Raw genomic sequence first — 25,923 nt, 5'->3', positions numbered from 1 at the left:
CAACACTGTAAAATAAAGTGTTACCAATTTTTCATTTTATTTAGTCAGTTATTGAATTAATGTGAGAATGAATTAAATTAATTAATACTTTTTTTCTGAGAGTAATATAGGCCTATGAACTTTAAACTAAAAAGGTAGGATTTACTGTTGAGGTATTTATAATTTAAAGAATTACAATAAAAAAATTGAATGTATTATTTTGGCAGTTATTTTTTGTGTCTGAGAATCATGTGTGCTCTAAACTCAGACACTTTCTTGTCTCAGAGTTCTACAGCCATCTGAACCGAGGGACAAAGTTGCCTTTGTGAGACTGTGAGTCCAGAGCCATCAAAGAAACAGTGATAAACTAGTGGACGATACCGGGACACAATGCCACCCTTGACTTGCACACAATGAGACCCCTCACTCAAAGATTACATTATTATCGATACAGCAAAGCCCAGATGTGTGTATATGTGTGTTTGTTCAGAGAGAGAGAGCGCAGAATCTTGGCACATGCATGTATCACAATCTCGTCGGTGCTTTCAGTGTAGGCTGTGAGGACTGTCGGTTACTGAGGGAAATTTTATAACACTGCCTGTTTATAGTGGTCAAGAGTTCACTATGAAGGCTTAATGACTTGTTTACATGTTTGAGATAAATCGATGCACGGGCTTTGGAATTACACGGTCAACGTCACAGCCAATCAGCGTTCAGCATCGTTCACCTGTCCTCGTAAACAGGTAACAAACCTCGAGACAACATTCATGCGTGCGCGAGTGTTTGTTTACGAACCATTTAACCTGTCCCGTATTTCTGGTCGCTTTCCCCCCAACATTTTGATTGTATTATCATTTTTGTTTCAGTCAAACTATTTGTTTTTAACTGACGTATAGGCTACTGAAGGATTTAACAGTCTATAAACTTTTTCGTAACCGACGGAAACGGACTATAGCCTACTTGATATTTTTGGATGAGAATTCAGGACAAGCTTCGGACAAGCCGAAGTGAAGGGAGCATCATTTCTCCCACGCTTCTTTCGCCATGGATATGTAACTGACTGTTCATCCTGACGGACTGACTTCACATTGGGAATATTCTGAGAATGAAAATGAAGATGAATGCGCTGCAGATGCTCGCGCTGTGTCTCGCGCTCCGTTCACCTGCGCGCGCTCAGACGCAGGACGGGAAACCTGAAGGTAAATCTGTTTTTACACTCGTGCATGATGCACCTCTCCGTGAATAGAGCAGTACATTAAAACAACATTTGAATCTTGCATTATCTTCATATTTTCCACTTAGTATGATACTTTACATTATGTGTCCAAGCTGCATACATTTCATGCAAATATAATTAAGTGTAATTTAATAATAAAGTGTAATCTGCATATAAATATATTATGTTATCTAATTTAAAAAGGTATATTCACAAACCATAAATCCAAATGTGCTTGCACTTTGCCTAAATAAATAACCCAAAATTGTGATGTTGCTGTCAGTAATGCATTCAGAAAACCTGTTTCTGCACCATTGTGTCTTAAGCGAGATATGTATGTTGGTCTTAGACTAGGAGTGTAAAAGGAGAGATTTTTTTCCTGTACTAAATCAGTGCTCAGTTCAAATAACAAGTGACTCAACCTGTAGATTTTGTTAAACCTGTTTCCTGACTCAACGGCTGTCCTCTAAAAGGAGAGAATCAGAGGAGTTTAAACTTGTGATGCCAACTGTGTTTCACTGTTTCTCGTCTTTTGAATCTCATAACATTTTTATTTATTTAATTTTGCACATTTTTATAGTTGTAAGTTTTGTTGAAATGTAATGCCTCTATTCAATAAGAGCACCTCAGTGTCCAATATAGTGGTCATGCACATGCACATAATCTACAACATATTTAACCATGAATGTAACCAAATATTTTATATCGATATAAAATATTTGGTTACATTCATGGTTAAATATGTTGTAGATTATGTGCATGTGCACATAAGCTCATTTTGCTAACAAGGAATTATCTGATACAGGAAGTATCCACAATACAATACACAACACAACACAAGGAAAACAATCTGTTTTGGCTCACACACAGATAAAGTGAGATATGATTTGATGCACTTGTTGGTCTTTGGCCTCTGCAGTAGAGTTGAAAGGGTGGAGCACAATGGCATGAACAACAACAGGTGTATAGTCCAGGGGAACTCACTGGAAACAGGTGAAACTACTGGATAGAGTCACAAAATTACACGTCATCATTCAGATCAATCTTATTTGACTGTAATTTTTTTATTTTTTTTAAATAATGTACTTTTCATCCATGTAATTACATGCAAGTGTTTACTGGGGTTGTCAAGCTTCAAAAAGAACACAAAAACATCATAAAATTATAGATCTAATGCATTATATTCCAAGTCCACTCATAACAAAGGTCCTTTAGCGTCAATGGTTCCTTGAAGAACCTTTAACCTCCATTAAACACCAAATGTGTTTTTTTTTTGTTTTTTTTTGTGTGGAAAAATGGTTTAAAATATTAAAATATTCTTTATTCTAAGCACAAAAAGGTTCTTTTAAGAACTGTTCATTTGTTCTTTGTTGAACCAAAAAAAATTCTTCTATGGCATTGTTGCAAAATCCCCCTTTTGGAACCTTTATTTTTTACTGAAGCATACTGATCAAAATTGTATTAGTTATTTGGAGAAAATCTTGCCATTTTCATCCTAGCTCTTCTTGTTGTGTTCTTGAGAGAAATGTGACAATGTTCCGATGTCTCAGCTCAGTAGAGGTGAATATTATCAGTCAATAACAACTTTAGCTTTGCTTTTCTTTTCTTTGTTGTTTGAAACGTCACGAGGAAGAGGAAAGGTTGGAATACGCTACACACACACTACACACACAACCTTTAAAATATGATCAGAAGGAAGACGAAGAAGGAAGAAGAAGACACATGACAGATGAAAACAACATCAACATGTTAATATCGTCTCAAAATATCAAACATGTTTGATATCCGGATGGAATCAAAGCAGAATTTGTGCCCATCATACACATGATTTTCTGTGAAATCTGTCAACTCCAAATGCCCCAAATCTGCAGACTGGCTCTGATTTTCTGCAAAAACAGGGGGGGGGGGGGGGGGATGTGTGCAAAAGTCACGTAGTGTATATTACAACCTTAAATAATGACAGAATTTTCATTTCTAGGTGAACTATCACTTTAAATGTTTTTAACTGTTACTTCTTCTGCAGTCATTGTAGAATTTCATCTTCATATGAATATCACTCGTAATTTCTCTGCATGGCACTCTAATGCTTGTCAATATTATATTGAACTGCACAATATGTTGATCTAGCTACAGTAGTTATGTTTGAATGTTTCAAGCTATTCTGCTGTACTGAATGTACTATGTACAGAATAGTATTCATGGTGGCAGACTTCCATTGTCATGTTATGTCATAATGAACTGCTGCAGAAGGGACGAACAGAACATATACTGAATATCATTCTATGCTCGGTTTCTCTGCAAAACGTGTTTGAAAGAACGTATTCAGGAACGATTGCACCAGTCGTACACTTCATGCATTATTTTATTCAACACTGTCCTATCTGACTTCATACTTTTCAGATGACCAGTACACTTGAATGGTACAAACAGACACATTTAAAATGTCCCATGAAGATTACGGCAGTTGTCAATCTTTTGCCATTGTTGTTAAGTGTTCTGAGTAGAGTTTGCAGACGTCAATATGAGTAGAACAGCGTTTGTTAAAGGCTCCCACACGCATACTAAAGGCCGCTCCTCCATGAGTGTTGAATAGATTCAAAAGCGCGTGTGTGTAGCCTCTCTGTTTCTGCCATCGCCTCTGCATTCATTGAACATTCATTTATGGAAATACTCTTGGATTACGTCAAAGAATCATTTGAGTGAACAGCAAACAGTTAGGCCCAATGTTTTAAAAAACCCTTCAATCCTTATGTGAAACCTATTTGTAAATGGGCCTACTCGCACAGCGACGAGCAAGATTCGGGATCAGGGGAGTGAAGTTTACCTGCCCAGCCAACTCTTTAGCTGACCTCTGTTACATATTGAACCTTTAAAGGTGATATTGGTGATATTTGAGATCACCAAAAACAAACGCGCCCCTACGCAAATGGATCACACCCCTATCTTGATGTCCTTCCCCCTAAGTTCACGAACATATGCAACACAGGCACCTCCCCCCATCATGAGTGTGTACGCCCCTTACTGCTGATTGGCTACAAGCGTGTTTTGGCGCTCGGTCCGATCCACTTTCAACAGCGTTTTCTCAGAAATCACTTACTGCACCTTTAATTAGAAGATTATAAATCGATGCCACGGTGTTTTAGTAAAACGAGTGTCCGTTAAAAGAAAAATCACTGTTTTCAAACAGGTTTCCGAACACTCATATCGTATCTCATTTCTCAAACAAACAGATCGTTGCTGTTTAGGGCTGATCAAGATGCTCAGACAGAGCAATAATAGCGAAGTACCAATCTTTCTTTTGATAAAACAGCTTTTATTCATTTTAGTTCATGTTAATTTCTACATTTACTAATACTAATATGTTTTTAAAATCAAAAGTTGTACGTGTTAACATTAATTTACTGTGAACTAACACGAACAACTGTATTTTTTATTAACTAACATTAACAAAGGTTAATAAAAACTGTAAAAAATATATTGCTCATAGTTAGTTCATGTTAAAGGTATAGCGGAGGATGTTTTACTTCCTGGTGGGTAACCTATACTATTGGTCCTCCTAATTGTCAATCATTCTGGTGAATCAATCAAACTTTTCAAAAAGTGGAGAGGGCGGGTCTTATCTAAAATTTGGAAAGATCCTCCGCTATACCTTTAACTAATGCATTAAATAATGAAACAAATAAGACAATATTGTAATTTCTTTTCAACTGCTAATTATTGTGTGAGGCATCATATTTCAGTGACCAGTATTCATTAGAGCTGATCAACACCAGAAAATTTTATAATTTACAATGATCAATAAGCTATGGCAACTTGTTTTTTTTACAATACTTTAACTCACATACTCACATACCTAAACATGTGTCTGAAAAATCACGCCTTCTCTTGCCTGGGGAACAGGAGTAACCTGTGACTTAAAATGGCTTTTAGTTGCAAAACAAAGTCATTAAGCTAGGCATGTGCATGCCTATGTGTTGTTTGTTAGCTGACCCAGTAATGACAATAAATGATTCACACATTAGTGTGTATATTTATGTGTGTTTATGCTCATGAGAACCAATCTGTCAGGTTTTCATAATCCCTTTGTGATCATGGCCAAGTTTCTGTTTACCAGGCAGCTAAGTCTTGTCTGTTGTGTGCAGCTTCAGACCTCCCCTGGCTTTTGTTTTTCGGACCTGTCTCTGTACCTGTGTGTAAACCTGATAGTGTAGCGTGTGCGTTTTGTGTGCGTTTGTTTGAGTTTTGGCGGGTTCCTACACTTGTTTTCGCGCTCTGGTTGAATGGGAGCATTGTATCATTGTGTGCACACTTGAGTGCACATAGGACACTGAGGGGCCGTTCACACGAACACGCTCTTGCGTTTAACATAGCACAATGGAAAAGTATGCATACGTTTTTAAAATTTGAACTTCTTTTAACCTTCTTTCTGCTGTTAGCATACGGTCTTAAAAATGGTGAATTCATGCTCCAGACACAGTACACTGGTGTCCACTGCACTAGGGTAAGACCTTGATTAGCTGGTTCAGGTGTATTTAACTGGGGTTGATATCATGGCGTAATTAACATAATTTTCGAGATGGCAACACGTGACGTTCTTGGAGCTGTTCACATCCTCGGACTGGTAATCATGCATTTCTATCAACCCCGTCCACACCTAAATGAATCTGCAGCGGTCACGTGGTACAAGTAGGAACTCTCAGAAAATTCCCAGCTTATTAGTTGTAATTACGAGTTCACCGAGGACGTGAATGCTTTTTACAAGTTGAACTTTCGTAGTTACTGTAATTAGAACATGGCGTGAACGCACCTTAAACTCTGGCTCTCCAGGAGGAGGATTGGACACCCCTGGTCTACTGGATATTTACAAAAACAATTAAAAACAATGAAAAGTTAAGGCAAAAATGCATTATGTAACTGATAAAGATCCCTGTAAAAAAAGAAGTATGTTTTCTGTTAAAAAGAGTGCTTATTATGGAAATATTAGCCTATACGTTAAACGAATACTTAAGTGCAAACTGAATGTACTATTTTCTGACACTAATTGCATGTTATTTACAGTTAAAGGAAAATACATTATACTTTAAATATATATAAAATGCATTTATAGTCAAATAACTTAAGTAGAACTTAAGTACATCTTTAAATTACTACTATTGTCTTTGAATAGTTCAAATGTACTGTACTGACAAGCATTTATGGTAAAATGTTCTATTCATGAACCTTATATATCATGTACTTAAATATATTTGTAATTGTAACACATTTGTAATGAAGTTGCAATTTAGTACATTTAAAATGCATTAACTTTTAAATTTAACAATACACTACAGTTAAAATTATATTAAAGTACTTTACATGTGCTTAAGTGTACTTCTTTAAAGCCTGACAAAATATTAAACATATTGCTTTAAAAAGTACTTTAAAGTAAAACTTTTAAATTATTACTTTTTCTTTAAATTGACTTTTATTTCATTAATATTATATTATCTGCAAATCCAGTTTAAAAAATAAATAAATAATACTTTAATAAGTACACTACTTAAAAGCACATTCAATTAAACACGCTTCTTTTTCACCAGGGGAGTAATGAAATGATCTTTGACTCAAAGCTGTTCATTTTATTGTCCTGTGCTGTGGTTTGGACCATTACAGGTGGAATGCAGTGTTGCTGCTCCCATTGAATGGTTTCTGTGAACTTAAAGGAGAATTGCTATTTCATAACGCAGGAGACGTAATGGAGTTTGGACAGTTGTGTTTCATTTAGGTAGCGACTTATTTAAGTACACCAAATGTTTCTCCTAAAGTTCCTTAAGGGGAAAAAAAATGTAAACAAATGTTGGCATACATGGATGGGAACAGCATATAGCTTCGATGTGATGACAAGTTTCATATTGAAGCCTTTTGATTGCAGACTTTAGTGTTTTGGGAGATCTGAGGACAGTGTGTAACACGTTATGTTCTGAAACTTCAGAGGAGACGTGTGAGATTACTGGGGTCGTTTTCCTCAAGATAATCTGAGCAAGCAAAAGTTCAATGAGTTTTTTAACTTTAAAAATGCAAACGTCTGGTTTGACTGGTTTGAAGCCGTTTCTGACATTACTGGCCCATTGTTGGCCATTTCACCCTAAAGTCTGAGCTTTAACTCAAGATCTTATCAGTTCAGGTTCTCAGATCACATATCTATAGGAAGATGTGTTAAAGGAAATACTGAATTTGTTTTAACATGTATTTTTGTACCCAGTGGAAAGATACGTTTAAGACCATATTAATTTCAGTATCTCAGTGTTCTATGATTCAAGGTTTTTATTGTTAACTAATATTACAATTAAAACATTTTTGTTATTTGAAACAATATAAAGGTTAACTGAAATAAAATAAAAGATAAAAAGAAAATTACACTTATTTTATTTCAGCTAGTTGCCAAGAAAACATTTCTTATAGTTTAACTTGAAGTACTAAAATAACTAAAACTAAATAAACTCAGAATAATAAATAACGCTTAAAAAACACAAAAAAAACCCCACCACTAAATTACTAAAACTTTAACCAAAATTAAAGTGAAAACAGAAATTATAAACAAAAAATCGTATTTAAATATTAACAAATGAGTATAACACTGCTGTGAATTGTGTTTGCACTGTGTTGTGTGAATGGGTGTATGTCTGTGTGAAACATTCACTGCGTTTACAAAAGGAGAAGTTTGATAAGAGCTAAAAGGTTTCCGAGCCTGAACTGATGGGAATATCAGCGCGATGTCTGACCCACACATCACACCTTCCTGGACTGAACACCTGTTTGCATTTCACAAGAGATTTTTAGGTTCATTTGTTGGACTCTGTAATGCTGTTAACAGTTTATGAGTTAAGTGTCTGTGTTTCTCAGTTCCTATGAAATGAAGAGATGTACTGCGTTATTTATGAGAAATATATATAGAAAGTGTTGGGGAAAGTTACTTTTAAAAGTAATAATCGTTACAATATTGCATTACTCCCTAAAAAAGTAACTAATTGTGTTACTTAGTTACTTTATATTTATTACTTTTGTGATACATTTTCTCACCTGGGTTGGGCTTTCTTGCTTGTTTTTTAAAGACAAAAATCCTATTTTGTAAATGCAAAGGCCCTTTCACATCAAAAGTTAAATGAAAAAGCCAATATGGAAAACTTGCATTAATTATTTGAAAAAGTAACTTAGATATTTTGTTGTACATTTAAAAGTATAGCGTTACTTTACTAGTTACTTTGAAAAAGTAATCTGATTTTGTAACCCACGTTACTTGTAATGCGTTTCCCCCGACACTGTTTTTTGATTGTAGATACTGGTCATATAAATGTGAGATTGATGGCAAAGTTACACCATAGCTTTTTTACACACCTGCCATCATCAACGAGTGATTCTGCTATATCAAATGCTTTATTATTTAATCTGCATTCTGATCCTAATGCATCATAAATGGACCGGTTTCCTAAGAACTCTGTTTCTTTGAGTTTTAATTTTTAAAAGCTCCTGGGGCCTTTTCTGAGTAACTATTGGAGTATTAGCGGGAATATTCTTTAGACTCCCACTCAGCAATGCCTTGTTTTGACCGTGACAGAAGCAAGGGCAAAATTTGAAATGCAAAACAGCTTCACCTCAAACTACCTCAGTCTTTCCTGATGTCACTAAATGAACAACAATGCAAGAAAAATTACAACAGCGTTATCATCAGCTGATGCACATTTGAAGATTTTTTTGCATTAAATAAGGCATAATGTGCTGTCAGTCGGTTATTATTTTAAAAATGACCCCTCATCATTATCCACCTAATTACAAGGCTTCTTACTGCATAAATATATAAATGCGCATGTTAAATATTAGCTGAGAGTATTGCGATAGATTATGCACTTTAGCAATCATTATACAGTTATAAATTAACATACATATTTCTTTTAAATAGAAATGTATTATATACACAACCATTTAAAAGTGTTGGGACAGTTTTTTTTATTCTATTTTATTTTTTAAAGAATGTAATCATTTTATTCATCAAAGATCCATTAAATTGATCAAAAGTGATAGTAAATAAAATAAAAAAACATTTATATTTCAAATAATATTGAAAAATATTAAGCAGCACTACTGGTTTAAACATTGTTAACAATGTTTCTTGAGCAGTAAATCAGCATATTAGAAATATTTCTGAAGGTCATGTGACTATAGTAATGATGCTGACAATTCAGTTTTGCCACCACAGGAATAAATTACATTTTAAAATATATTCAAATAATTTTTTCTATGCATTTTTTCATTAAATAGATGCAGCCTTGGTGAGCATAAGAGACTTTTTTCAAAAACGTTTAAAAATCTTTCCGATCCCAAACGTTTGACCGGTAGTGTATTTGTTTTTGGAACAATACATTCATTCTCTCTCTCTCTCTCTCTCTCTCTCTCTCTCTCTCTCTCTCTCTCTCTCTCTCTCTCTCTCTCTCTCTCTCTCTCTCTCTCTCTCTCTCTCTCTCTCTCTCTCTCTCTCTCTCTCTCTCTCTCTCTCTCTCTCTCTCTCTCTCTCTCTCTCTCTCTCTCTCTCTCCTCTCTCTCTACAGTGGCGATGTGTACCGGCACTCAGAACTTGTTGAGTGTGACAGGAACCTCTGAGGTCCAGTACAAGCTCATGAAGGAGATGTACACGGGCTGCCAGATTGTCATAGGAAACCTAGAGATCACACAGATGGAGCACAACCGTGATTTCTCATTCCTACAGGTGGGGAAAAGAGACGACGTTTGTAGGATTTAAAAGGATTTAACAATAGATCTGCTATGACATGATGTGTGGGCCCATGTCTGAGTGTGTTGTATATGTTTCATTTTATGAATGTGTCTCTTCACAGTCTATCCGTGAGGTAACAGGGTACATCCTCATCGCTATAAACCAGTTCAGGCGTTTACCACTGGAACAGTTGCGAGTCATCCGAGGGACGTCACTGTACGAAGATCGGTTTGCTCTGGCCGTCCTCGTCAACTACCAGAAGGATGGAGTGTATGGACTAAAGGAGCTGGGCCTCACACACTTGACAGGTGCGCTAACACATACGTGACAGGTGACACATTCTCACCCACAGAAACCCATTCTGTCAAAACACCCACACAGTTTTCATGGCAACAAGACACTCTGGAGGGTGTGGTATGGAAGAATGAGTCAACGGACAGAAGAACGATTTTGTGTGTGTGGTTTATTAAAGAAATAGTTCAACCATAAATGAGCACTCTCCCATCATGAACCCAAACCTGGACTGACACATACTTGTGACTGCCTTGAGTACCTTATAGTTTATAGAAAAATCCTTTATGATATTGCTCCTCATGTAAAATTCCATGAGATTGACGTTAGATGACTACAGTTAGGCTAGAGCATGTCCCGACCTGCTTCAGCAAACACGACATGTCTAATGTGAAATACAATCCATGTGCTTTTATCTTTCCATTGTGTTTCTCTGAGTGTGTGAATCAATGAACATGTTTGTCATCCTTTAAAATGCCCTTCCTTTAACCTCTTACTAATTCCTGACTCAAAGTGTAGAATCAATATGAATGTTACTTATTTTTTTCAAACCGAGCACAGCTGTACATATCTTTGTAATGTTTGATTATTCATAGGTGTTTTTCTAAATCTCTATAAGCACATAATGTTCTGTACGGTTTGTGCTACGAACTTAAATGATTCCTCTAATGTGGCTTGTTGAGCAGAGGTGTGCAACCGCCTTGAACACCCTAACAATCCCCTGACAAAAACTTAGCAAACATTCATAAAACCCTTGTATTGTGGCAGTGACTTTTGAAGATACACTCAAATTGTCTTCAGTAAATCTTAAAATCCTGAGAAAAAAATTCTATCCTTCGTAAAAACTCTTTAATATGGTTTCATTTCTTTTGAGAGTTCAGAAAACATGTTTTGAGCTCTACAAGGTATTTGATTCTGTCTTTGATATTTCTATATTTCTTAAATTCATTATGATCTACAGAGATCCTGGAGGGGGGAGTGCAGATCATCCAGAATAAATTCTTGAGTTATGCGCCGCAGATTAACTGGTTAGATATTGTGAAAGACAGTGGAGCAGAAGTCATCATCCAAGACAATGGACCAGAATGTAAGGAGACAATAATATTATGCACAACTTTGTTGTCTTTTTTTTTTTTTTTAAGTATACATTTCTTTCAAAACAAAATACTTATTGACCACAACCTTTAGAATGGTAGTGTATATATTTTTAATAGATAACTATATTTAAATGAATATTTATTAATACATTTTAATTAATAAATGTTATCAGAGGATCAAAGGTTGATATCAAATAGTTTAGAGGGCTTAATATTGTAGCAAAATAGACATTAACAGTTTTAATTTGGTCTGATGGAAATGTATAAATTATAATGCATTTTCTGTTTAGTTCCCTGTCATGAGTCTTGTAGCGCCCGGTGTTGGGGTCCAGGGAATGACACTTGTCAAATCTGTAAGTCTCACTCACACTCATGTTATCTTTTCATGTTTTATGGGGACGTTCCATAGACATAATGATTTTTATACTGTACAAACTGTATTCTATCCCCTAAACCTATACCTACCCCTAACCCTACACATCACAGAAAACTTTCAGCATTTTTACATTTTCAAAAAATATAATTTAGTCTGATTAATACGTTGTTTCCCTCATGGGGAACAAGAAATGTCACCACGACGACAAGGATTTTGGATATTGCCATTTGTGGGGACATTTTGTCCTCATAACTTATGGTTTACCTGGACCACACACACACACACACACACACACACACACACACACACACTCACACACACACACACACACACACACACACACACACACACACACACACACACACACACACACACACACAAACACACACACACACGTTAGCTGTGTCCCAATTCAGAGGCTGCATTTTTCGAATGCCGTGAATGTCGGACCGAGCATTTTTAAATGGGACAGCCAAACCCTAAAGAAGATTGTTCTTGTCGCCTAGCAAATGTGAGAGCTGGCGTTGATGAGTGGCAGTAACGTTTGTACTGGACTTTTTTGAAAGTTATATTAAACCGTCTAAAACAAATCAGGGTTCACAAACTGTCTAAATATGTTTGCCATAGTCCATTTCTGTATAATAAAGAGTATAAACTATATATAATCGGATCTAATTACGATATGTCAACATTTGAGCCGCTTTAAAGTTTTTTTTATTTTTACATTTGCGTCATTAGATATTTGAGTAAGCTGAAACCCAATACGTTAAAAGTGTAATTCTGCGATATCTCTAAAAAAAATCCTGTCGTCACTGGCGCGCAATGAATTCTGGGCTGCGAAGGTTCTGTCTGTTGAATTCTTCATTCTACGGGAAACGAAGGCTGCATTTATTGGCTGCATTTAAAGGAGCCTTTGAATTGGGACAGCCTTCGACGCGCTGCGGTGACGCAATCGGCCTTCGAATTCAGCCTCTGAATTGGGATGTAGCAATTTACTTATCTAGCTAACTTGTATTGTTTTTATATATAGCAATAAATAATATAACCTAACCCACACACTAACTCTAACTGAAAACATCCTGCATTTTTACAGTTTATAACAACTTTATTTGCTTTATTTTTATGCTGTTTTACAAATAAGGACATCCCGAAAATGAGGTTTTATCAGGTTTAGCTCGTTTCTGGGTACAAATTTGTCCCCAAAACATGGTTAAGTAGTTACACACACACACACACACACATAAACACACACACACACACACATGTTGCTCAGCTTTCTGTATCTCACACACACACACACACATACTCACTCTGTTTCTCTCCCGTTCTCAGTGACGAAGACAGTGTGTGCACCGCAGTGTAACGGCCGCTGTTTTGGACGCAGCCCCAGCGAGTGCTGTCACATAGAGTGTGCCGGAGGCTGCACCGGACCCCTCGACACCAACTGCTTTGTATGTTCAACAAACTCACACCAGTTCTTCAACATGCACCACTCTGGACTAACATAACAACTTTATGAATCAAGCCTTGCTTGCTTTGATTTGACTATGTATGTGTTCACAGGCCTGCAGAAATTTTAACAACTCAGGGTCGTGTGTGCCGCAGTGTCCCCAGGCTCTCATCTATAATAAAGTGACGTTCAAATTGGAACCGAATCCTAATGCAAAATACCAGTTCGGCACAATGTGTGTATCACATTGTCCAAGTAAGTGATTCCTATGTCATTTCATGGGTTATGGGTTACGGAGTGCATTTACCTGTAGCCTATTGGTTATGATGTCAACTAAATATCCCACACTCTCGAGTCTCGAAACCTAAATAGGCCTTTTGAAGGATTTATGGTGTAATCTAATTGTTTGACTTCTGTTCTCTTGTACTTCAGCTAACTTTCTTGTAGATGGCAGTTCATGTGTTAGCAGCTGTCCAGCAAACAAGATGGAGGTGGATAAAAAGGGGTTGAAAAGATGTGAGCCGTGTGGAGGACTCTGTCCAAAAGGTAACATGCACACTTTTATTTACCTAGTAATCTTCAATGGGAACATATCGACTTCAAAAGTTTGGAATAGTTTAATGTTTTTGACAGAAGTCTCTTATGCTCACCAAGGCTGTATTTATTTGATCAAAAATACTGAAATATTGTGAAATATTATCACAATTTAAAAGAATTGTATTCTATTGTAATATATTTTAAAATGACATTTATTCCTGTGATGCAAAGCTGAATTTTTTTTAGCATCATTACTCATAACATTTCTTATTATAATCATTATTATTATTATTAAGTAAGGGTGCATTAAATTGATTAAAAGTCACAGAAAAGACATTTAAAATGTTACAAAATGTATAAATGCTGTTCTTTTGAACTTTCTATTCATCAAAGAATCCTGAAAAATGTATCATGGTTTCTACAAAAATATTTTGCTGCAATAATAATAAAAAAAAAAAACAATAGTAATTGTAATAATAATAAGAAATGTTATGAGTAATGATGAAAATTCAGCTTTGCATCACAGGAATAAATTACATTTTAAAATATATTAAAATGAAAAACTATTCTTTTACACTATAATAATAATAATAATATTCTTTTTCACAATAAAACTGTTTTTACAGTATTTATTTATGAATTTATGAGACTAGCTCCAACCCAACCCTTAAAAAGCATTTTGCATTTCTGGGAAAAAACATAAGCAAACACGTATGGCACTCCTGTTCATAGATTTATGTCATATGGAATTTTTATTGAAAGTTGCATCACTGTTCATTGAGAAATAAGCAAAATGATCTGCATTTACAGTATGTGCACTTACGTGTACTTACAGTGAACTTAAGAAAGTATTGGGTAATATAAGGTAACTACATGGGTTAGATTTAGTACAGTACATAGTATGTACATATAGGGAACAGGACTGTAAAATAAAGTAAATAAAATCTCCTTGATGTCCATCTTAGTGTGTTCTCAATCATAACCGTGTTTCTTGTCTGTTTCTTCTCTATGTGCAGCATGTGTTGGCACTGGTACACCTTCCAGACAGACCGTAGACTCACAGAACATCGACAGCTTCATAAACTGCACTAAGATTCAGGGCAGCCTGCATTTCCTTGTAACAGGAATTAGAGGGTGAGTGGAAGAAAATTCTTATTTAAAATAAATCTGCTGAAATTAAATGTGTGTACATTTTCATTTTAAATCAGTTGTAAGCAGTTTTTTACTGTGCACCATTTCCAAACATGCTGTAATTTGATCAAATTAGAAAATAGTGTTTCATTATGTTTATTAAGAATACTTACAGTATGCTAGCTAAGAAATGAACCTCACAAAGAAAATGTTTAAAATGCCATCATATACATTTCCACCACAGAATGCTATTAAACTACATCATTTGAAAAGCCGAGTGGTTGAAATGTTCATGACAAAAATGAGTTCTCCTTTCATATCCTCTGCTGGAAATAGTGGACAAATTAAATAAACAAGTGAGAGTGTGAAGGGTGTTTTTATGTGAAGTTATTAAACGTAATTTCAGGAGGAGTACGCCCATCTAATCTTCGAATTGTTACCAGGGTGTAAAAACAGCCTCTTACCACTTCCTCGGCATCCCTCCTCCTCCTCTTCTCCTCCTTTATGTTTTTTGCCTATGTGTAATAGGGGTCAATCTGAGATTGAGTAGAATATCTTCTACAAGCCCCTCTATAGTAGACAGCAAGCCAAATCTGTTGATCACTTATACGCTAAGATGATATGGACACATAAACTTGTGAAAGGAGTTTATTTTCTAAAGGTTCACAAGGCCAGTGTCCATAGTTGAAGGTGTTGGGAAATGGTTCATCCAACCTTTCATGTGTCTCTCTTTCCTCCACAGAGACAGTTACAAAAATATTAGTGCTCTTGATCCAAAGAAACTGAAGATCTTCAACACTGTCAGAGAAATCACAGGTGTGTGTGTGTGTGTGTGTGTGTGTGTGTGTGTGTGTGTGTGTGTGTGTGTGTGTGTGTGTGTGTGTGTGTGTGTGTGTGTGTGTGTGTGTGTGTGTGTGTGTGTACTTTTGCCATTTCTACCATCTAACTAACCCTTCTGTCTGCTTGATAGACATTCTGAGTATTCAGTCTTGGCCCGAAGAGTTGGAAGATCTTTCTGTCTTCTCAAATCTAGCAACAATACAAGGACGAACACTGTACAGGTGAGCATACAGCTTGAAAAAAAGAATTTACCTGTCTCCTTATTTCTTAACACTTGAATGCATCAGCGTAAACAAAGTATTAATGTTATTACTAGTAGCATGTACTGTTTGTGCTATGAACAACAATTATACTTCAAATTGTTGTGGAGAGGTGTGCTATAACCTTTCACAGAGATTTAGCTAGCCAATAATTAAACCGTTTAAATAAAAATCCCTTAATTACATTTAAAGTGGTAGGATATGTACTATTAGGTTTGGACCAGGATATATTGGTGTGCTTTTTTGACTGGGATGAAGATGTAAATAACAGCCTAGCAGCCATTTAGAAGCAATGATATTAATAATAAAATAATATTGTTAATATTACAATAACATAATAATGGATGCCTGATATTTCTAGAAGTTGTGTTATATTAATTTTCATGCTCCTGTCTTGTTCTCCCTCCAGAGGAGTAAGCTCTAAGAGGTAGGATTGTGTGTCCAGCTTGTACCCCTTTACTCTCTATACTTGATTGTTCTATATATTCATATACAAAACGTTAAAGGGTAACTAAACCCCTGGTCAGAGCCTGACTCCACCCACTGGCAATATTTGAAAAATGCTGGAAAAGTAGGCAGAGCCCAGTGGAGAGGGGGCGTGCATCTGTGACATATCTCTCTGCAGGCAAGGGCGTGGTTAGCTGGTACCCTCTGATGTCAGAGGGTACCACAACTTCCAATAGGAAAATTCAACTGCAGTAGCAACTGTTCAACCTGAAGAGGGCAGCAGCACTCAGACGTTTTTACACCATATTTTGTCAAATTAAAACACTTTAAACACAAATGTCAAAAAAACTACTTGAATCAATGACCAGCACTAATAAAGCCCCATTCTTACAGACCATTAATTAAAAAAAGTTGGTTTAGGGTTTAGTTACCCTTTAAAATATCACATTGTGCATTGCTTAAACGTGCTTTAACGGTGGTGGGAAAGATTGGTGGTGGGAAATCTTGCATGGAGACCATGGAAAGTTTTCTGCTTATCATAAAAAACTCATTTACAATGTTGATTTCACCTAATCACCAGGAATGAAGCTCTTGAGACGTTGTTTAAATAATATGTGTAGAGTCTTCATGAAAGTACAGAACATGGGAGCAATGTTATTTTTTGATACTGTAGTTGATCCCCAGCTATCCCATTGCAGCAGTTTTGTATTTGTTTTTTAAGAGTCTTAAAGTCAACATGAAATGCTGTTCGCAACCCATTTTAATTCCTTATCTGACATACACTACTATTCAAAAGTTTGGGATCAGTAAAATATATATTTTGTAAAGATAGTAATACTTTTATTCAACAAGGATGCATTAAATTCAGTAAATACATTTATAATGAAACAAAATAGTTATATTTCAAATAAATGGGTTATTTAAACTTTCTATTCATCAAATAATCCTGAAAAAAAATGTGTGATGGTTTCCAGAAAAATATTAAGCAGCGTTTTCAGCATTGATAATAATCAGAAATGTTTCTTTATCATATTAGAATAATATCTGAAGGATCATGTGACACTGAAAACTGGAGTAATGGCGGATGAAGATTTAGCTAAATTTAACAGTCATTTTGTAATAATTGTAATAATATTTCAGAATATTGCTGTTTTTACTGTATTTGATACATTTTTTATTAGTTTTTACTGTTTTTGAATACATGCATAAAAAAATCACACCGACACCAAACTTTTAAACAGTAGTGTATGTCTGAATGAAATCATTAAAGCAAAAAAACAAAAACAAACAAAAGACAGAATATCTCAAACTCCCTAACTGACATACACAGGATATTCAGTTAGACTTGATTTTCTATATTGGGGGTCTATGGACTTTTGCATTTCTTCTTTAGAATAATGTGCACCGATAAATTGTGCATAATAAAACCAGCAACTTGTATTAAGCAAGTAAATAGGGTCAGTTAATTTCATGTTGACTTTACGTACCATGTCATTTTATTTCTCGTTTATCTTTTAAATGACATTTCCACTTGCTCTCTCTCTCAGAGGTTACTCGCTTTTGGTGATGAAGATTCCCACACTGAAGTCCCTGGGTCTTCGCTCTCTCAAACGAATCGGTGACGGAGGCATCTACATTACAGGAAACAAGCAGCTGTGCTATCACCACACAGTGAACTGGACACGTCTCTTCGGGAGCGGCGCCAGGGCCGCGCGCCGCCAAAAGTCCCTCGACATCAAAGAGAACCACCCACAAGAGCTGTGCAGTGAGTACCTGTGGCGTATTACCAAAATGAGTTTTTCACTATCGACTAGTTGTGGGTTGTCTGAATGACTAGTTAATCATTGGGAAGTTGTTTTAAATTCACCATAAAATCCAAATGGAATTTTTTTTTTTTTTATGGAATATTGCAGTATTTATTACAAATGATTTATCCATGCACATCTTTATTTTTTTTATTAATGTGCCCTCATAATCTTTAATCAAAATAACTTCCCCCTCTCCTTGCAACGACTTCTCTTCTCTTCTCTGATGATGTGTTTACTGGCGTGAGGGCGGGGCAACCTGTCACTCACATGAGATCCACAACAATCCGATCAATTCCCGATGGACAAAATCAAGTCCCATCCAACATTTTTTCTTGTTTGAGAAGCCATTTCACTTGTATGCCACAATTGGGAAGAAAAAACTACTGCAACTTTTGTTTTATGCCGACTTTAAGTCTGACAGTGCCCTAAAAATATTAAATACATGATTTAGAATTTAATATATATTAATGAATATTAAATATTAAAGGGATAGTTCTTTTTGATGAAATCGGAGTTTTCTGTCCCTCCATTGACAGTCTATGCAACTACCACTTTGACGCTTCAAAAAGTTCATAGAGGAGATCGTAAAAGGAATCCGTATGAATTAAGCAGTTTAGACTACATTTTCAGATCAAGCATGCTAGCTTGACGTGTGAGAACCAATGAGGTTCATTCTCGTGTTCATTCTCGCAGCACGTTTGAGCTTATGCAAGAGGTTTGTTCTCACGTATTAAGCCGGTTCGGTTGAGCTTCTGTTTATGTTCGCTGATCAATGTTTAAATGTGAATAAAAGTCTAAATTCAATCTGTCACATAAAGTGATCGAGTCTCTTCAGAAAACTTTGACTAAACCGCTCAATTTATGGATTAGTTTTACGATCTCTTTATGAACTTTTTGAAGCGTCAAAGTGATAGTTGCGTTGTTGTCAATGAAGGGACAGAAATCTCTCAGATTTCATCAAAAAGATCTTCATTTGAGTTACGAAGATGAACGAAAGTCTTACAGGTTTGGAACGACATGAGGGTGAATAATTAATGACAGAATTTTTGGGTGAATTAACCCTTTAAATAACTGTATCACTAATCAAATCATTACTGACTACTGAAAAGAAAATCTCAAATTCAGTATTGCTGTGTGTTTGTAGTTGAAGAAGGCCATGGGTGTGATCCCCTGTGTTCGTCTGAGGGCTGCTGGGGTCCGGGACCCGATCAGTGTCTGTCTTGCAAGAACTACAGCAGAGGAGGAACATGTGTACCACACTGCAACTTCATGTCAGGGTCAGCATCTCTCATTCGACACCATATTTCACTAGTATTGTATTGTTTAGCATGCATCTTCATTGTAACTGTTAAAAATGTATGACATATGCGTTCATAACCATTTCTGATGACAAAGAGCCTTAAGGGGTTATGATATTTCCAGTCTATTGAGAAATCAGTGCTCACAGGAATTTCTCTGGAATGAACATTTCAGTGATTTTGGCATTGAAACTCAGTCAACTAGAGAGTGGATTGAGACACTCCCAAAGGGTCCTTTTGATGTGTGTGTTGTAGATAAGAAAACAATATATGATTCATTGCTGTGAGAAAATAGATTTTCTGAACCTCTCCACAGTGTAAAACGAGAGTTTGCAGGACCTAAAGGAGAGTGTATGCCGTGTCACCAGGAGTGTGCGGTGCAGCACTACAAACACACCTGCAGAGGACCGGTAATCTTTTGTTCTTTGGTAGAATGTCACTCGCTGTTTGCACGGATTGTTTGATTTATTACATAATCTCTCCATCTCATTTGTCCTGCAGGGTGCTGATGAGTGTGAAGCATGTGTGCATTTGCAGGACGGGCCGTACTGCGTGTCCTCGTGTCCAGAGGGGGTTCAGGGGGAAAATGGGCTCATCATTTATAAGTTCTCCAGTGGCCAGAACAAATGCCAACCATGCCATGCCAACTGCACCCTGGGGTGAGGAGGCTAACAATGCCAATTAAAGTGCAATAAAATACATGTTGTGCATGTCATTGTAACTATAATTCTGTATATTTCCTGTCTCAGATGTTTGGGTCCAGGTCAGAATGATTGTGTGGATTCATCCAGGTCGGCTGCTGGGTAAGTGTCTCCCTCTGCTGGTGTGATCGATGAATCACCTGCAGTTACCAGCCGGCATGTAATTGTGTAAACATGTTGTGTTGCAGTTTGCCGGTGACAGCAATAGTGCTGAGTGTTATATTCGGGGTGATGCTCGCATTCTCAGTGTTTGTGCTGAGTGTTCTGTATCGCAGGAGTGTTGCCATCCGCCAAAAACGTGCCATGAGGAGATATCTGCAGAGTGGAGAGGTGTGTGCAGAGACACGTATAGTCAAAATGAATTCAACAAATTGAATTATTGAAGTGTTGTATATAAGGTTTTATAATGTTTAAAAATGCATTTAGAGTTTTGAACCACTGGAACCCGGAGAAAAAGGCGTAAAAGTTCACGCTCGGATTTTGAGAGGGTCTGAACTACGAAAGATCAAACTTCTCGGCTCTGGAGTGTTTGGCTCTGTGCACAAGGTACTTACACACTCTGATGTCATTACATGAGCTCATACTGAAACCTGACAATAACTCGTATAAGTTACTGAACCATTTCCTCTAGGGGTTTTCCTAATACATTGTTTTCTTCCTTATTTTGGCTCCCTATATAGTTCTCATTTTTCGTTTGTATCTTCACAGGGAGTTTGGATACCAGAAGGAGACACAGTAAAGATTCCAGTGGCTATCAAGACTATCCAAGACCGCACAGGACGACAGACCTTTCAGGAACTTACAGATGTAAGACGTGTGTGTGTGTGTGTGTGTGTGTGTGTGTGTGTGTGTGTGTGTGTGTGCACATGTTTGTGAGCTAAAGACAGAGAGCAAATAATACTACAACACACACATAAACACACACACACATAGCCTATATACGCTACTGTTCAAAAGCTTGGGCTAGTAAGATTTTCTTTTTTTTTTCTTAATTCTGCAAAGATGCATTAAATTGACCAAAAGTGACAATAAAAATATTTACAATGTTACAAAAACTTTCTATTTATAATAAATACTATTGTTTTGATTTTTCTATTCATCAAAGAATACTGAAAAAATATTAAGCAGCACTGTTTTCAAAATTGATAATTGTAAGAAATGATTCTCGAGCAACAAATCAGCATATTAGTATGATTTCTGAAGAATCATGGGACACTGAATTTTAAAGTAAATAAAAATTTTTTGAAAACAATTTAAATTGTACAATATTTGAAATATTATTAAAATGTTAATTAATTGTTTACAATTTTATTTTATTTCATTTTAAAATATATTTTTCTATCATATCTACTGTATTTTTGATCACATAAATGCAGTTTGTTGAGTATTACGAGACTTAATTCAAAAACATTTAAAAATCATACCAACCCCAAACTTTTGAATGGGTTGCACTGTGATTAATAAATGAACACAACTCATGTTCATTTAATTTTAATTTTAATTTGTTCATTGTGACATATATAAGACATGTATAAGACTATTATACGTATTACTATACATTAACCATTCATTAATACCTTCTGCAAGACAACAAAATAAAAACATTAAAAAACAGCGTACACACAAAATGACATTCTGAATGATTTCTGTTGTCTTGCAGCATATGTTGGCTATGGGGAGTTTGGACCACCCGTATATAGTGCGGCTCTTGGGCATCTGTCCGGGACCCAGTCTGCAGCTGGTCACTCAGCTCAGTCCACAGGGGTCATTGCTGGAGCACATCCGCCAGCGCAGAGACGGCCTCAACCCTCAGAGACTGCTCAACTGGTGTGTGCAGATTGCCAAGGTGAGAGGGTCAGAAAGTCTGGCTTTGTGTTTTGAGGTATTCAGGTATTCAGATCATTTCAAGCCCGCTTAAACAAACTAAAGTCTTTCGTCACTTGCTCCCTGCTAGGGTATGTACTATCTAGAGGAGCAGAGAATGGTCCACAGGAACCTGGCTGCCCGCAACATTCTGCTCAAGAGTGACTTTATAGTTCAAATAGCTGATTATGGCATCGCTGACCTCCTTTACCCTGACGACAAGAAATACTTCTTCAATGAAATTAAGGTAAAGCAGACTTACAAGTTACACTGCCGGTCAAAAGTTTGGAAAAATAAAGATTTTTTTAAAAATCTTATGGTCACCCAGGCTGCATTTATTTGATCAAAAATACAGTGAAACAGCAATATTGTGAAGTATTATTACAATAAAAAAAATAAAAAAAATTCTAAAGAAACATTTCTTTTTATTATCAATGTTGAAAACAATTGTGCTCCTTAATTTTTTTGTGGAACCATAATACACTACCATTCAAAAGTTTGGGGAAAGTAAGATTAAAAAACTAATACTTTTATTCAGCATGGATGCATTAAATTGATCAAAAGTTACAGTAAAGGAATTTATAATGTTACAAAAGATTTCTATTGCAAATAAATGCTGTTCTTATGTACTTTCTGTTCATCAAAGAATCCTGAAAAAATATATAAATCACAATTTCCACAAAAATAAGAAGCAGCACAACTGTTTTCAACATTGATGATCATCAGAAATGTTTCTTGAGTATCAAATCAGCATATTAGAATGATTTCTGAAGGATCATGTGACACCGAAGACTGGAGTAATGATGCTGAAAATTCAGTTTTACATCACAGAAATAAATTACATTTTAAAATATATTACAATAGAAAACAGTTAATATTTTACAATATTACTGTGTTTACTCTATTTTTGATTAAATAAATGCATCCCTGGTGAGCAGAAGAGACTTTTTTTAACAACATTTATGTAGTGTGTATGTAGTGTATATGGAATGCTACTATATTCCAATCAGTTCCTGAACCAGTAATCTCTACTCTGTGTCTCTGACATTTTTCCTAATGTTTTTAAATCCTAGACGCCAATTAAGTGGATGGCTCTTGAAAGCATCTTGTTCCGCAGATACACACACCAGAGTGATGTATGGAGCTACGGTGAGTCCGTGTGTTGCAAGATAAAATGGTACTGTAAAAAACTGCTCTTTGGAGCTGGAGATTCAATAAAACCCCTCTCTATCTCTAGGTGTGACAGTCTGGGAAATGATGTCATATGGGGCAGAGCCATACTCTGCTATGCGACCACAAGAAGTACCTGATCTGTTAGAGAAAGGGGAACGGCTTTCTCAACCTCAGATCTGCACCATCGATGTCTACATGGTCATGGTCAAATGTGAGTATTCTTAACGCCCATAATGCAAAGTGGAACTGATCTTATGCTTCTGAATTTGATCCCATCTCATATATCATCTAGCAGGGCATGTTTGCACGAAAGCTTTTGGAAAGATTGTAAATACAAATTAGGGATGCACAATATATCAGTGCCAAATCTGTATTGGCCAGTTTGGAACATTTAATTGTGCACGCTCATTTCCGCTATTTTTACATTTAACATCATCTCATGCACACTTAACGTGAATTTTTAAAAACACTAATTAGGCCTATTAAATAACATTTTTAAATGTAATCCATTTTTATACTGTACATTATAATGTTGTTGGTCTCAATTCACTTGTAGCATTTAAAATTATTGTTTTTTTGTTTTATTTATTTAATTTTTAATGGATTCTGACAAAATATTATTGAATTTACTCTACCGTTCAAACATTTTTGACAGAAGTCTCTTAAATATAGTAAAATATAGTAAATGTAGTAAAAACAGTAATATTGTGAAATATTTTTTAAACATTTGATATATATTTTAAATGTAATTTATTCCTGTGATGGCAAAGCTGAATTTTCAGCATCTTTACTCCAGTCTTCAGTGTCACATGATCCTTCTGATATGCTTATGTGGTGCTCAAGACATTTTTGAACTTCCATCTATTGGCTATTGGCCATAAACTGAAGATAATTATCTGTATCAGTCAGAATATTTATATATCAGTGCATTCCTAATGCAAATGTTTCAACAGGTTGGATGATTGATGAAAATGTTCGGCCAACTTTTAAGGAGCTAGCCAATGAGTTTACCCGAATGGCCAGAGACCCTTCTCGGTATCTTGTCATCAGAGTAAGGCAAACGAACAGAGTACCTCATTGTTTTCTGGTCATGTCAGAACTTGGAAGTGTTTGGATGACTGTTGTTGATTGATGTTCCTCCACTAGGAGGAGTACAGAGCTCCTGACTCGGCCTCAGATGAGTCCCATCAGAGAGGAACTGAGATGGACATTCTAGGGGTGGCCCTGGAGGACCAGGAAGATGAAGTCTCGGAAGATACCATGGACATGCCACGCTATGTAACACCATCTAGAAACATGTCTAGACTGCGTTTAGATTCTTATCGGGTACGTTATATAATATTGACCATGATCAATACATAATGGTTTGAAAATTGACTAATATACACTACTGTTCAAAAACGTGGGATACGATTTTTGAATGTTTTTGAAAGAAGATTCTTATGCACAGTAAGGCTGCATTTTTTTTATAAAAAATACAGTGAAAACAGGAACATTGTGAAATATTATTACTATTTACATGGACTGTTTTCTATTTTAATATATGTTAAAATGTAATTTATTCCTGTGATGGCAAAGCTGAAATTTCAGCATCATTACTCCAGTCTTCAGTGTCACATGATCCTTCAGCAATCATTCTAATATGATGATTTGCTGTTGTGCTGCTTAATATTTTTGTGGAAATCATTACACATTTTTTTCCAGGATTCTTTGATAGTGTTTTTATTGTCACTTTTGATCTATTTAATGCATGCTTGCTGAATAAAAGTAATAATTTCTTTCAAAAACACACTTTCAAAACCTGATTTGTGGAGGCTGTATGAATAGCAAATTAAACAGCATGACTTTGACACTTTTCTTTTTATTATTACACCAGTCAAGTCTGACTCCCTCCAATATTGCTGGATATCTACCAATGACCCCTGGTGTGGAGAGCTCTGTACAGGTCAGTGTTTCACAATCATGTCTAAAGCTCATTTCAGTACTATAGTTTTAGGCTGAGACCATCCATACAGAAACAATATTTGATGGGTTATGAATGAATATTGGAGGAATAATGGACTTGCACATATCTTACAGCATATGTCTTAACACCACTTATAATAGCTCAATATATTGTCCACCTCATTTTGCTGTAGACGGGATGGGCTTCTCGTTCCCGACTGGACTCTGCGTGCACTGTTTCTGTGAGCTCGGAGGGACAGGGAACTGCAGTGGAACTGGAAATGAACGATGACTTCTCATTGGTTGGCAACATGAGGAGGGTCACACATCGCGAGGACAGCGCTTACATATCGCAGCGGGACAGCCTATCAGGGCCTCCAGAAACAACCTCCACAGGCACTCAAGGAGAAGAGGACCAAAGTGAATATGTGTTGCCTGGACTTGGTGAAAGTCCAGAGAAAGGTGAGGATAAGCATTTGTGCGTGTAACCTTTATCAATCAATTTCTGCAAAATGTTGATGTGTCAACTTTTTAAGGTCCTGTGAAGCCATAATGAAATATCTGTGGAAGCCCATTTCTGCCTTTAGAGTAAAAAAAATATTGTGAGATAATGTTTAAAATAAGAAATACATTTACGTTGTGAGATATAAAATTACACTGAAATATAAATATATAATTATGACATGTGAAGTCACAATGAATGTTATTCAGAGTTGCACTGTTTTTTTTTATTTTGGACAAGTACACTCAAACCATTGTACTGTTG

The 25,923-nt window shown here is 36.1% G+C and overlaps 1 protein-coding gene across 2 annotated transcripts; it reads left to right on the top strand.

The window, feature by feature from the left end:
* The first annotated feature begins 522 nt into the window (after positions 1–522).
* LOC309513843 (receptor tyrosine-protein kinase erbB-3-like) lies at positions 523–25,802 on the top strand. 2 transcript variants are annotated; one of them, XM_082189907.1, is made up of 28 exons: positions 524–1,178; positions 9,778–9,935; positions 10,063–10,249; positions 11,194–11,319; positions 11,620–11,682; positions 13,038–13,156; positions 13,269–13,410; positions 13,588–13,701; positions 14,709–14,826; positions 15,566–15,639; positions 15,794–15,884; positions 16,333–16,350; positions 17,918–18,135; positions 19,323–19,455; positions 19,793–19,886; positions 19,978–20,135; positions 20,226–20,279; positions 20,366–20,507; positions 20,604–20,723; positions 20,886–20,984; positions 21,838–22,023; positions 22,132–22,287; positions 23,114–23,189; positions 23,278–23,424; positions 24,167–24,264; positions 24,360–24,539; positions 25,090–25,158; positions 25,352–25,800. In XM_082189907.1, the coding sequence occupies exons 1-28, from the start codon at positions 1,085–1,087 to the stop codon at positions 25,643–25,645; spliced, it is 3,528 nt and encodes a 1,175-aa protein (XP_082046033.1). In that variant the 5' UTR covers positions 524–1,084; the 3' UTR covers positions 25,646–25,800. The 2 variants fall into 2 exon arrangements, with proteins under 2 accessions (XP_082046034.1, XP_082046033.1); XM_082189908.1 differs by lacking the exon at positions 16,333–16,350 and having other exon boundaries at positions 523–1,178; positions 25,352–25,802.
* The last annotated feature ends 121 nt before the right edge of the window (positions 25,803–25,923 follow it).

The sequence above is a fragment of the Leuciscus leuciscus genome (assembly GCF_965113295.1).
Source record: "Leuciscus leuciscus genome assembly, chromosome: 14".
In the NCBI taxonomy this organism is placed as follows: domain Eukaryota; kingdom Metazoa; phylum Chordata; class Actinopteri; order Cypriniformes; family Leuciscidae; genus Leuciscus; species Leuciscus leuciscus.
This window is presented reverse-complemented; position numbering and strand designations above follow the sequence as displayed.